General features: G+C 37.2%; 1 protein-coding gene across 2 annotated transcripts; it reads right to left on the reverse strand.

Annotated features, from left to right (window-relative positions):
* Positions 1-89: 89 nt before the first annotated feature.
* Positions 90-6,799, reverse strand: PUB13 (plant U-box 13). Of its 2 annotated transcripts, none has more exons than XM_059573227.2 (4): positions 6,312-6,799; positions 2,812-2,928; positions 1,985-2,440; positions 90-1,521 (listed from the first exon to the last, which is right to left on the reverse strand). In XM_059573227.2, exons 1-4 carry the CDS (start codon positions 6,579-6,581, stop codon positions 376-378), a joined length of 1,989 nt encoding a protein of 662 aa, XP_059429210.1. In that variant the 5' UTR covers positions 6,582-6,799; the 3' UTR covers positions 90-375. The 2 variants fall into 2 exon arrangements, with proteins under 2 accessions (XP_059429210.1, XP_059429211.1); XM_059573228.2 differs by having other exon boundaries at positions 6,293-6,382.
* Between the last annotated feature and the right edge of the window lie 7,932 nt (positions 6,800-14,731).

The following is a 14,731-nucleotide window of genomic DNA, read 5'->3' on the forward strand; positions in this document are numbered from 1 at the left end:
CTCTCAAATCGTATTTCAAAAGCTCTTCTTCTCCTTGCACATATATATATCACCCCTAGCCTACAATGGCATTAATCCTTTGGTTTGAATACAGGAAACATCTCTTCATTAAAAACCGAGGATGATCACAGTTGTACGTGTTACACTGGTGTACAGTTCCCATATATATGTATATCAGATACATCTCAGCCCTTTTCATCTTTCTACCCTATTGAAGGCTCTTTGAATAATCTCTTCAAAATAAGGTCCTCATTCCCACACAAACGAATAACTTACAGATAGGGTAGGTGATCTTCCACCTTTCCCTCAGCCACTTTCAATACCTTAAAAGAACCAAAAGAAAAACGAGTAAACAGGGGAAAATATGTAAGAACCTCAGCCATCATCGGGATTTATTGTGGAGGGTGGCTGTGACTGCTGTGTCTGAGCTAGTGCCTCGGCTTGTGCCTGAGCCTCCTGCTGTTGGTCAAGAAACCTAGTCATACGCTCTAGCAACTGTGCAGCCTTTCGCTTGGCCCTATCTGTGCCATTTTGTGCCAAATCCGCCAGTGGAACCATCACTCCAAGATCATTGGCCTCTGCAAGATGTTGCTGGTCTCCAGCACAAAGGTGTACCAAAACGGCAGCTGCATTCTCTCTATTCCTGGGGGATCCACTCCCAATAACCTCTACCAATACTGGCACTGCCTCTGCAGCTCCAATGGTAGCTTTACCTTCAGGATGGCTAGCCAGTATCGCTAAAATGGCAAGTGCCTCATCCACCATTCCACCTCCTGCTTCTGTTAGCAGCCGCATGAGTGTGGGAATAACACCAGCCCTTATTGCCTTTCCCTTGTTCCCTTGGTAAATGCACAAGTTGAACAGTGCTGTTGCAGCATCCTTCTTACCCCTTTGGGTTCCTTCACTCAGTAGTGTTACAAGGGGTGGGATGGCTCCAGAAGCACCAATTGTGATCTTATTTCCATCCACAACAGAAAGGCTGAAAAGGGTAGCCGCTGCATTTTCCCGAGCTTCCATGCTCCCCTTCTTGAGCACGTGAACTATAGCAGGAACTGCCCCATAGGATATGATGCTTTCTTTATTATCCTCACATATGGAGAGGTTAAGTAGCGCAGTCACAGCATGCTCTTGGGTACGGGAATCAGGTGTTGAAAGAAGGCTAACAAGGAGAGGGATTGCGCCAGCTTCAGCAATGGCCACACGGTTATCTGCATTGCGCTTAGCAAGAAGGCGGATATTACAGGCAGCCGATCGCTGGTCTTCGGGGTTGTTGGATGCGAGCTTGCGTAGGAGAACTTCAATTATAGTACGTTCAGCAGGTGAACAGGCAGATGTTTTATTGGGTCTAGAACTACTGGGTCGTTTTGGTGGTTCAATGCCATTTGCCTCGCACCACTGGGCTATGAGACTACGTAAAACATAGTTCGGCGTCAGGGCAGTGCTAGAGAGGGTCTGTTGTGTCTTTGGACATGTTCCATGCCCTGCTTCCAGCCACTTCTCAATGCAGGTACGTTCATAGGTCTACAGCAGAGAAAACAAGACCTGTTAGAAATTTGTGGTAGTAGGATGCATATAAGCAAATCTCCAGTCTTCACTTTCATGGGGCATGTGTTCTGGCTTGTGAAGTAAAAGGACAAATAGTTTTTCTCTGACATCTTTCAGTCAAAAAGTCAAGTCAACCTCATTATTAAGATTTTGAACATTTTATTTCTATCACATCTTAATACCACTCTTCCAAAACTAATGGTTGTTTTTTAGCAGCCAGGAGGAAGGCGTTATTCTATGGTGACCAGCCAATCTGCACAAAGAAATGATCATTTCCAAGTACAGGATTGGATGTAAGAAATCAATTTCATTATCCTAATAGCTCTGGCCAAAACACAGTGCATTCTACTAACATTTTCTAGTAATGCAAATAAGAAATGAGGAGAGGAAGGGAGGGGGAGAGTTTTGCGATCAAAGAGCAATGGCAGGGTGCATTTACCTGCCCTGTTGAGACAATGACAGGATCCTTCATCAACTCCAGGGATATTGGACAGCGGAAATCATCTGGTATAACTGGGGCCTTATGATTTTTGTCCGTGGATGCTTGTCCACTGCAGCTTGGAGGAAGACTTTTTTCTCTTGCAGGAGCATCCATGTTAGGGTTTTCTGTTTGCACAAAATCCTTGATTTTCTTCAGTAGCATTGACATCTTCTCAATGCTCTCCCCAGGATCTCCTCCACTGGCAGTAACCATCTCATGCAAAGCCAGTGACTCTTGTGTAAGGTCATTTATTCCCATTAATTGCAACTTTTCAGCCAATCTCTTTAGGACAGCTGGATCTGTTGATGCATCATTCGTCTTGTTGTAAAGAGATAAAAGATCCGCATACAGCTCAACATCGGGAGAATCAACCCTTCCTTTGGCTCTTCTGAACTGAGCAAGAACAAGCTCAACCTGGACACAGAAAGAGTTAAAACAGAACATAGACAAATATCAAAACATCATTAAACATAGAGACTTGAGAAGCTCTCTTTTGACCCACTCAGATACTTTTTCAACAACAAACCAAGAAGTGGGCTAAATAAAGTTTTGATGAAAACTCTGTTAAGCCATTGTGTGTGTTTGTGTGCATGCATGTTATCATGGATCTTTGAATCAAACTCTTAAGGTCAGTATCGGGGCATCTAATCTCAAGCTAATGCACCATGAACACACTACTATGAAAGATTAAGAAAGAAATGAAGAAAGGAAGTGCACTATTATTGTGGAGGTCCTCGGCAATTACATTCCAGAAAAAACAACACTAAAAATATATTTGTCCCTACCTGTTCCTTAACTTCATCTGATATGTCAATATTTTCATAGGAAATTCCGCTCAAAGCATGTTCCAGTCGAGCTGTCACCTCATGAAATTTAGTCATAATTGGCTCCCTCTCTAGGACCTGTACGTGGTGTGCAAGGGTTAATTCAAAGAGAAAAGAGGAAAAGAAAATACAATACCCATGACAGAGAAGCAACTACAAACCAAGGCATCATCTGATTAAACACTTTGGAATTGCTTTTGTTGCCCTTCAAAGCAAACTTTTAATATTTTATCTCCAAAAACAAACATGGGTGTGCTTGAATGTGCTCAAAAATTGAATAAAAAAATGAACATACAATAGAGCTTCTAAGTAACCAAGAGGCAAAGCAAGCATAAGGCATCAACAAAAAGTAACCTAAATCTGGACGCTTCCCATATATATGTTCATAACTAAACCAAGGTATCTATATTACACATGCATGTGTATTACCTATAACTACAATTTTAAGTGACTGAATATTCCTTTGCTAAAAAAGAACAGAACAATAATCCCTAAACTCTTCTCTCCTAGAAACATTGCTCAACAATTTTAAATAAAGAATATTGTCATTCTTGCTTCCCTTTCTTTGAGTTAGCAGGGAAAAACGAGGGGGTAGGTGCGGAAAGATTTGAGTTTAGTCACAGTTACAAACTATGTCTACAACGGATCTTTTTTTTTTTTTTTTCCCCTACTGTACCATGTCCATAAAATCTCAAACAATGGACCAAAATTTCATTCTTAGAACTTGCCAAACACTTGTTTCATCCCTTATCAACTAAAAGTGGCTGGAATTATTCATTAGAGTTCTAAGGGGAAAAAACTGTCAATTTAAAGAACACAGAGAGAAACAATCCCCAGCCCCTCCCATTTTAGGGTAGTATACCTGTTATCTCCATGAGTCCCCTAACTAGAAATAGGGCTCATACATGGCTCACAAACTATATATTTGGCACTCTTTTCTGCCCATATTGAAGTAGTATTTTACAAAAAATAGTAGCAGAATCACCGTGTACATGACCTTGACATCAAAACCCCCAAATCAATGGCTGTGACATACAAAACAAGCTGATTTTGTTGCACAACTGATTGGGGCTGCTCAGCGGGCCGTTTATAACCTCGAAACACCAAATTTGATGTCACTTATCAACCAACGAGGTAAAGGCAACAACGACCAGGCCCTCATTTCCCACTAATCAAAGAGAACAAAAAATTTTTTTTAAAAAAAAAGCTTTCACTTTCCCTCAGCGACGCAGATTGAGAGAGAGAGAGAGAGAGAAAGAGAATCAGAAGAAGAAGTTTCTCGGTTACACGAGAGAGAACACAAAGGATGGTGGATAGGTAGATCTAGAGTCTAGGGAGATGCTATACCTGGGTTTGAGCCACGGTGGTGCTTCATCTGCAAGGTCAATGGTACCCTCACTGCCCAGCTCATCCTCACCACCATTGTCTCTTTTGTCACTGTCCTTTACTCCCCTGTCAACGATCTCCTCATGAGCAATTTTGGGCTTTTGCCCTTTCTCGTGTTCTTCCCCTCATCTATGCATAAACCCTTAAATTGTCTCTTAGGCTTCTCTTCTTCCTTATGTATATGTGTATATGTATGTATGGTTTTGTGAGCTACAAATTTCATGAATTAACTTGTGGATTTCTAGAGTTAAGTGGATGTAAAACAAGAATTGATTTGTATGTGTTTTCTATTCGGTCCACGGGTTAAATGAACAAGATCTAAAAAAATATCTGTCCCCTGGGGGGTGGATACAGCCAAGCTTTGAACCCCATGGAGGGGCAGATGGTTCCAGAAACCGCACCCCCCAGAACGTTGCCAGGGCAGGGCTGAAATCTGGCCAAAGGGAACGGTGCTCAGCCCTACAAACGATAAGCGAAGACTATGCTCCAAAAGGTGATTTCTTCTAAGCAGTAAAAAATTTACAATGTTCATGCATCTGTCTCTCTGAGATTGCCCCTCCCCCCACCCGGACCCTCTCTCTCTCTCTCTCTCTCTCTCTCACGAATATGAGTAATTTTCTCCACTGTGTAACATCAATGGTGCCCCCCTCACAAAAAAAAAAAAAGGGACAACCTACATATCCTTTACTGAGTTAATGTACCAACACAATGTAACTTCAGTAGTGCCTCCACAAAGTCTCTTTTTCTTCTTTTTTTACAAGTAGTGCCTCCACAACCAGAAAATGCAAGAGGAAACGTTAACATTTTCTCTTTTTCTTTAAGTTACAAGCTTTCAGCCATTCATACAATGAATCTTATACCAATTCATATCCCCACTACTTCCAGACATAAACGGAATTCAACTTAATGTGCAAGAGGGTATGACCAAAGGAACATAAATTCAGATACAAGAGAATAAACACAACAAGAGACAAGGTTATTCTCAGGTAATATATCTTGGTACAATCAAGACATACAAAGCTAATGGAGACAAATAGCATCAATAACACCCATTTAAGAATGTACTAAATTCCACAAATTTCACAATCCATACATGCATGGGACACTCATAAACCAACAGAAATTCTACTTCAGGCTTCCAGCTAATTCATAGATGACTTTGACAGAAACCAAAACCTCAAGGATCTAAGCAATAACAATGTGGCTGCAAAAAAAATATATATGTAAAAAGTTCCCTAAAAAAAATTTAAAAAAAAGATTGAAAACGCAAAAAAAGAAGCTTTTAGGACCTTTATGCCGAATCTCCAAAAAGGAAAATTCACATTTAGTTAATTCCATTCTCTACTTCTATGCAATTGGACCCAAGTATCCATACTCTGACAACCATAATACACGAACCGCAATTTCTAATTTTAGATTCGTGAGAAATTGTACCGGCACATACTGATAAACAAATATTAGATGATGCCGATAGCCCACACAGAGAAAATAACCAAAGCAACTTCAATTTTCAAAACAATCATTCATACTCCATTGGGTAGCTGAGAAAATGTAGCAATTGAAAGGAACCCAGAGTTTGAAACCTCGATTTCGTTTATCTAACTTTCCTAAAGAACGCTCCGAAGAGAGAGAGAAGTCCCCAAGAACAAAAACTCCCATTCAGCTGATTTTTTTTTTTTTTTTCCATGTCCGCACAAAAGATGTCCGCACGATTCGAACTAATGCCATCTGCTTCATTCCCAGCCGATTCAGCTGATCCTAACACATACACCAAGTCTCTGCTATTTAATTCCAAAATCGAACAGAACCTAACGCACAACTTTTTTTTTTTTTTTTTTGATAAGTAATAATCAGTTTTAACGCACAACATTTTTTTAAAAAAAATATTGCTTTAGAAATGTTATTTAATCGCCAGAACTGATTTGGCTGCTTCCAAAGTGGCAGCTCCGGCAATCGCAATCACAGACTCACCGTCTATTTTCCCTCACTTCCCTTCATTTTTTTTTCCCAGCAAACAAACAGAAACCAAATCAAAATCAACGTACAAAAGACTCACTGAATGGACGTAAACGCACCAGGTAAATCTTGCTCCCTTCGCTCCCGATTTTGAGCAACTCCTTGGCCGATTTCAGAGCCTCCTTCATCGAAACCAGAGCTCTCACGGTCTCTTCCGGGACGGCCTCTTTGCTGTCCCTGATCTCCTCGAACATTGGGGTCAACAGCTTCAACCTCCTCGCCAAATTGCAGTACTGCTTCTTGACCGTACACCTGTACTCCGAGATCGAAGCTATCTCGTTCACTATGTCGATCAGGCTCTGCGCCAAAGCTCCTTTCTCTTCCTCCATAGCTCCAAACTCTCAAATCTCTCCGGTTCGCCACCGTTCCGAACGTACAGTCACCGCCGTGGATTTTTCTTCTGTTAAGTGTAACCGTTGATTTGATCAGTAAGCGGTCGTCGAATAGCTGGTCATAGTCGTCTCGAACTCTCCATGGGAGCGAGCAAGCGAGAGAAAGAGCGCAAGAGAGCCAGGGGTTGGGGGGGGTGTGAGGCACGCGCAGAGACTTTTTGTGGATTGGCTGAGGTGAGAGGTAAACGATGGTTGGGTTGGGATTTAACTCGCGGTTGGTGAATTCTCAGCTCCGCATTGGGGGAGAGCTAAACCAGGGGCTCGAGGCTCGGCTCGGCTAGTTTTTTTTTGTCATAGTTGGTTGATTTTTAGTTAAACGAACACCGGCGAATTGCTCGCCTTGCTCTGATGTCAGTGCTCAGTTTTACGATCACGTGACTGTTTTACTTACGCCATCCTTTTTCTTCTAATCTCAAAATTAGGTTGCCAGACAGCTCCAATTCAGTCAATTTAGCCTTGATTAATCCTTAAACACATGCAGTTTTACTGTCACGCAAAATAATTCTTTTATTAATGCTTCTATATTTGCTTATTTATTTTTAAAAAAAAAATAATAATAATTAACCTTAAAGCGTTGTCAAACCTACCCACATGAATTATTATTATAGATTAATTTATCGATCTTGCGTAGCTTAATTCCTAGTTGAACAAATAAGACGTAACTTTGGGCTCAGTCAACGTAAAAAAGTAGATACAAAATTTGGAGTCAATGAATCCAACTTTACTCTGTTACCGTATAAAGCTAAAGCAAGTAATGAGTAAGTAATGTGCTCCTTGGATTTCTTTTATGGGGGCAGAAATTTTTTTTTCTTTTGACATGTCCACACAAGAAAGGGGAGAAAGATTCAAACTAGTGACCATCGCTTCATTAGGGTACAGAAATTGTTCATCATCTATATATATTTCACATTCATTTATTATTTATTTTATACAAAGCTATGGTTTAACTTTCAGGCCAAGTTTCATCCTTGCTTGCATGCACCATTGATGGCATGCTACATCATGGCAGGCAAAAAGGTATATATATTAAAGTTATTTACTTCCTTAACTATTTTAGGTTTACTAAATTATTTGCTTATCACTCATAACTTCTTTATAAATAGAGATTTTTATATTTATTTTTTATATCAGATTCAATACAATGTAATCCAATATATATATATATATATATATATGTCAAATATTGCATGCTGCAAAAAAGAGTGTGAATGAGTGATGATGTCCGTGCACAAAACACCGACCATACAAAGTTACAAACAAGTGGATATAGTTGGATTTTGTCATACGATACGCGTACTAACCATTTGAGTGGTAAGCCGCGCGCGTCGTTGGCTAAGCCTTCACCCCAATAATGACGTGTAACTAAATATAATAACATCTTTACTTTTTGATCCCGGAATTAGGCGGAATAATTAAGTGACAAACAATCAAACATCATCATTGACAGCACGATAGTTAACTGAAACTACTCTGACAGACTCAAATAAAATAATCCAACACCTCTAATTACTTTTCTTTTCTTACAACTGGAAACAACTTCATTAACATTTCGCGTCTCAAAATCATGCCGTTTTTATATGTATTTTTTTAAAATGTATTGATTTATATGTATTATAAAAATATATAAGGTAAAGTTCACTTAATCTTCTTAAACTATCACCTTAATAATAATAATCTATTTTCAAACTATCAATTGTGATAATTTACTCTCTAAACTACTAAAACAATAACAATGTACCTTCAATTTTAACAAAATAATGAAATTACTCTTACTAAAATAAAAACTAAAATTCTAAAATTTAAATTTTTCTTTTTAAAATTTTAAGGATATTTTTGATTTATTAAAAATTTTATAAGGGTAATTTCGTCATTTTGCTAGCATTTGGAGTATATTGTTATTGTTTTGGTAGTTTAAGGGGTAAATTATCATAATTAATAATTTGAGAGGTAAATTATCATTAACATTGCAATTTAAGAGAATTAAGTGAACTTTACTCAAATATATATATATATATATATATATATATAAATTACATGTTTTAAAAAATATATACATATATACTAATTTAATCATTTTTTTTTTTTTTTTTATAACTCAATTTAGACAAACTTTGTCCTGTCTTTTTGGCCATCGAGGAAGAAAAGCAACAACTTGAAGACAGAAGATAACGGCAAGTAATGTGAAAAAAGAAATTTGATGGGCTAAATAATGAGAAATAAGACAATCAGTCAATCACCATATCGATAATCAACAGCTAAAATATCAAATCTGACAGCTATCTAAGATATGATCCACTCCCCTTTCCCCCTTCCCCATCCCACTTTTGAATAAAATAATAATAATTGTTATTAAACAAAACAAAAAAAAACAAAAGATATTATCCACATTAGGCACCCACCAGCAACCTTCTTTGATTAATATATGTTGCTGATAAACTTTAGCTGATATTAATTGTAAAACCATCATCAAAGTAGTAAAAATTACAGTATTCTAAGCATTTTCTCATTTTAATATGGGTTAAACATAATTTTTAAGCCTAATTCCGTCCCGGTCCAATAGGATTATCTAGGTGCATCTTAACCATAAAAACTTATGGCGCTTATTAAATTTATTACTATGAAATATAAAGCGGTCCTTTTTATTTTTTTTGGGAAAGTTACTGTTCTAGTCGTTTAGGGTTTTAGTTTTTATCAAATCATTCATCGAAATTCAAAATCAATCGTTAAGGTTTAATCCATTACCAAATCAATCCCTTGACAGACTTCGATTCCGTCAAATTTTTTAACAAAATGTCATGTCATATCCAATAATACACACACGTGCATTTTGCATAATTAACTTTATCATGTTTTGCGTACTCCCGTTGAATGCATATCGAATGAATCGTCATGTCATAACAAGTCAACTCGACGTAATATAAAAATACAAAAAATTGAGAAGGAGGTGGGTTGCGCCGGCGCAATCCCCCATATGATGCGAGAAACTAATATAGTATAACAGAAAATTAAAAAATTATTTTAAAGAACATATTAGTTGAACAACTATTTTGCTTAAGAGTCAATGGTGGATAAAAATTCGATTTTTTAAATAAAATTACAGAAAATTTATCGTTGAAGAAAACATTTTAAAGCTCTGACAAAATTTCCCATGAGAGACTAGAGTTTTGACTTGTCTAAAGCAATACATCAGTCAACATCTTAATTTACGATCATGTCCATGTCTAAGTAATATGATTTTTAATAAACAACCAGGAAATTAGATTTCCATTAATTAAAGTAGACTATCAAACAACCAGATAATGAAAACAAATTTGTGGAAATTTTTATATTACAGACATCCTTGGACTGGCCCATATGTCAATTTCTCCTTGATTACGACCAAGCAATTGCAAGCCAGCCTACCTATGTGGGCCCAAGATCTCTCTGGAAGAGTAATAATAAAAAGAAAGAAATAGGTTGCTTGACCTTTTCACACCTAGGACGAATCTAGACCATACACGTAACAAAATCACGGGCTCCCTGAGACGTTTGATTCCCTGCCCTACCAGAATCAGAGATACACGTGGCCCGCATGCGCTGTCTGGGGTAGTGGTGGCTTTAGGAAAGATAGAACTAGAAGAACATCATTTGGTCCAATACGTCCATTTCAAATTAAAGTTAGATCAATTATTTTTTATATTCTATATTCAAAAGTGAGACCAATTATTTTATATTCTATATTCATATTGAGCAGTGTTATACATTTTTTTTTTTGAGCGTTCACTTTTTAATGTGATAATATATATAAATTATTACTAAATAAAATAATAAATAAAAATACATGTAATATTTAATTTTAATTTTTACTGACATACTAGAGAGTAAATAATTAAAAGTATGTGAATAAATTTTCTTTTATGTTATTTTGTTTTATTTAGAAAAATGTGATATGTAATTTAAAGTTCACACTTTCAAGTTTCAAGTTTCAATTACACATTTTTTAACGTTGTAGTAAATGGTGATTATTATGTCACGTCAAGGAATATGAATTTGATAGTTCATATGACATTTTTAAAAAAAAAAAATTTACACTAAACTTTAGTAGTAACAATCTTGGATCTTCGGTCAATCTTTTTTGTTTTCTACTTAATTATTTTTTTAGAACAAATTATTGATCGATGGCAAATGAATTATCAAGCATATGAAAGAATTGTCATTAATGGTAAAAGAAACAAAAGAGATTACATTTGGGAATGTATTTGTAGAGGAGATAAAAATAAAATAAAAATAAAAAAATAAAGAAATTATTGTCTAGTTGAAAAAGTTGTGATGGACCCGGCAATGATCAGAGACGTAACTCATCGAAACTGATTAAGTTGATGACATTCAAAAAGTTAAACAAAACATAGATCAAATTTGGATGAAAGAAATTTCTTATTATATTTATCATATTGTTTTGTTAAAATAATATGATATATTTTTATGAAATGAATAAAGAAGGAATATTGTTATATATATATTATGATATTATTTAAAAAATTAAAATAACGTAATTATGTCTGGGTGGAATTATGTCTTAATAGGAGTGGTTACATAATACATTGATATCAGCTCGGCTGGGCCGTGAAGCTTCGGAGCCGTTCTCACAAGCCATGCTCCAATAATAACTCAGACCGGTCGGATCCCGATACCCGATCAAGAAAAGTCCACGAGGCCGAGGTGGGTCCCGTTGGTTTAACTTTGTATGGTAATGGAGGCGGGTCCCAGGGACGAAAGCCGCGGAACATGGTCGACGTGTAGGCAATGATGGTCCGGTCTTATCCACCGTGGCACGATCCGGACTTGGGGCTGGGAACGAATCAGGGCGGTCCATTTGGGATCCTATTACCGTGGTGGATCTACGAGAAAACTTGATATATCCACCGTCGCATCTTCTAGGTCCCACGTGGGGCCCGAGACAGTGGTAGGAGGGAGTGATGCAGGTGCATGTGATGCGCCGTAAGGACAGGTCAGATGTCTCTTAATTAACGATGTTTGGAGTTTAGCGCAACAGCTTTTCCTTAAAAACAATTGGGAAAATGACTCCGTCACAGCGGGTGAGGTAGGTGGGTACTTTCCCTTTGGCTTTGGTAGTTTTGCTCACCAATTGGACAACGCTGTATTGCACGTGAATGCAAACATGTTATCCATGTTGTCTGATAACACAAAAAGAAAAAAGATCGCCTGTACGTTCACACATCACTTCCTTTTTGAAATAGATTAATAATATTTCTTTAAAATTATGATGATTTTTTTTTTTTTTTTTTTTTAATTTGAACTGACATAATTATTAATGAAAACGTTGAAGTATTTGAATTTTAAAAATGTAACGGTCAAAATAGTTTTATTTATTTATTACAAATGTAAGAAATTAGAAAAAAGTGAGACCTTTTCATTTTAGAAAAAATGTGTATGTATTTTGGAGTAATTCTAAAAGGTTTATTTGTGTCATATTAAAAATGATATGGTTATTAAAATTATTATTTGATCAAAATTCAATAATGATCAATTACAAGTTCAATAGTAATTTTAATAGCTACATCATTCTTAGTAGGACACAAATAGGCCTCTTAAAATTATTCTGTATTTTGGAGATGCCTTAAAAAAGATTTATAGGAGTAGACTTTACGTGCCTAGTCTGTAAATTGTTTGGGATATCTAGAGAAATATTGTTTGAAATATTTATAAGAAAATATTTTATTGTTTGATAATTATGGACAGAGTACCTCTAATTTGTTTTTAAATCACTTTTTTTTTTTTTTCTCAGCAAAGCAACAAAAAAAATTAAAAAATTAATGAGGATGCTAAAAGAATTGAAAAAAAAAAATGGGGGGGGGGGGGGGGGGGGGGGGTGGAAACAATATTAGTTTTTTTTTTTTTTTTTTTTTGAAAAAAATTTCAGTCTCATTGAAGAAGGATCACGAGCATAACATTCTTACATCACAAAGTAAAAAGCTCTAAAAAAATCATAGCCGAAGGTACGAGGTTACAAATCATAGATGCTTACATAAAAATCAAACATTCAAGACCTATCTATGACATCAATATCCGCTTACCTATAACTACTTTTCAGTTGTAACACCATATCTGTTCTAAACAGACTCAACTCAATGCATAAGTAGCTCATCTTCCTCGCTCTGAAAACAAATCACATCTACAACCCAAAGGTCTAAAAAATCCTTATTCAAACAAAAATACAGACAACAAAAAACAGAGAAAACCCAGCCCCAACAAAAAAATAGCCACAAAAGCACATATGCTCTTAAGAAGACTAGATCTACTCTTCATCGACCCAAAATGGTCGGGAAACTACATCATTTTACTCATAGATCGCTCACGAGAGCAAATCTAAAGAAAAAACTATTATTCAGAAGAAACAAAACAAGCAACACAGCTAGCAAATCAGCAACGACCGAAGTAGAGGAGATGATGGGCACTGGCCAGCGTTGACACGTGGTGGAGCGGATGGAGGACACCTACATTTATTTATTTATTGTTGACTAACTTGGAATTGAAGACCTACATGTAGTAGGTTTTTTCCACCGACTTGCTGCTTCTTATAAAAAGGTCATATTGTAGCTTTGGGTTTCTATGCACCAACAAAGCTGCACAAATTGTGGGCTTCTGTGCACCGTGCATCAAGACTAACAGAGCCACACAAAGGTGAAAACAACAGGTGGGTTGTTGTGTGTGTAATCAAAGGGCGCCAACTATTTTCTTCTTGATTTTGGAGGAGCCAAAATAAGAGAGAAAAAAAAAAAAGGTGCTATTGTAGAAGAGAAAAAGAAATAGAGACCAACCGCCATCATATCCTACTGTCGAGTCTATTCATACGTCCCCACGTGAATAGACCCGACAGCGGACAATGGCTGGCAAATCGGGCGCGGAGGAGATCGGTGATGGACTTTGTTAACGTAGGTGACTTTTTCAACCCATTATCATTATGGGTCCTACAACCTTTATTGTTAGCCTTTGTTATTTGTGGTAGCCACTACTCCTTTTCTTTGTGGGTTTTGAGAAAAGTTCAAGTTTGACTAGTAAAAGGATTGTTGACCAACTTGGAATAGGAGACTTACGTGTAGGCCTGTCAACCTAGTCTGGTTTCCTGGCTCCTGGTTACCGGCTGGTTCCAATTTGTACCCGGTCCGGTAATCGATTTTTCAAGAAAATTATTTTTTGGGCTTATTTTAGGTATTGGGCCTAAATTTGCATACAGTTGGCCCATTTTTATAAAAATCTATTAGCCAAACAAAAAAAATTTCATGGATCAACAGAGAAAATATCAAAGAAACCCAGAAATAAAAAGCCCAGACCTGGCTGCTAGTGCTCATTGCTCGGCAGACGGAGCGAGAGATGGAGATGAAGCTAGAAAGGGAGGCAAAGCGAGAAACAGAGAAAGAGAGAGGCCAGGTGTGAGAAATGTTTGAATGAAGATTCACCCGAATGGGTGTTGTACTGTTGTGAAATGAAGAGGGGGAAATAAGAAATGGAATGGCCGAATGGGTGTTCACTAAAGGGGAGAATTGAAATGAAGAAGAGAAGAGAAAATGGAAAAGGAGGCTTGCGGCGTGAGAAATGAAGATGAAGGGGAGAAGTGCTAAACCTAAGTGTAAAAAATATTAATATATAAATATTATTAAATAAGATGGAAACCTGGTTACCAATAACCCGGTAAAAATCGGGTACCAAAAATCAGGTTTTGGATTTTCCAAACCGGGTCCCCGGTTTCCCGGTAATTTTTGATACCCCTACCTACGTGTAGTAGGTTTTCTCCACCGACTTGTTGCTTCTTATAAAAAGGTCATGTTGTAGCTTTGGGTTTCTATGCACCAACAGAGCCGAACAAATTGTGGGCTGCTGTGCACCGTGCATCAAGACTAACAGAGCCGCACAAAGGTGAAAACAAAAGGTGGGTTGTTGTGTGTGTAATCAAAGGGCGCCAACTATTTTCTTCTTGATTTTGGAGGAGCCAAAATAAGAGAGAGAAAAAAAAAATGGTGTTATTGTAGAAGAGAAAAAGAAATAGAGACCAACCGCCATCATATCCCGCTGTTGGGTCTATTCACGCC

This window comes from Corylus avellana, chromosome 8 (genome assembly GCF_965113065.1).
Source record: "Corylus avellana chromosome 8, dhCorAvel1.hap1.2, whole genome shotgun sequence".
Lineage (NCBI taxonomy): Eukaryota > Viridiplantae > Streptophyta > Magnoliopsida > Fagales > Betulaceae > Corylus > Corylus avellana.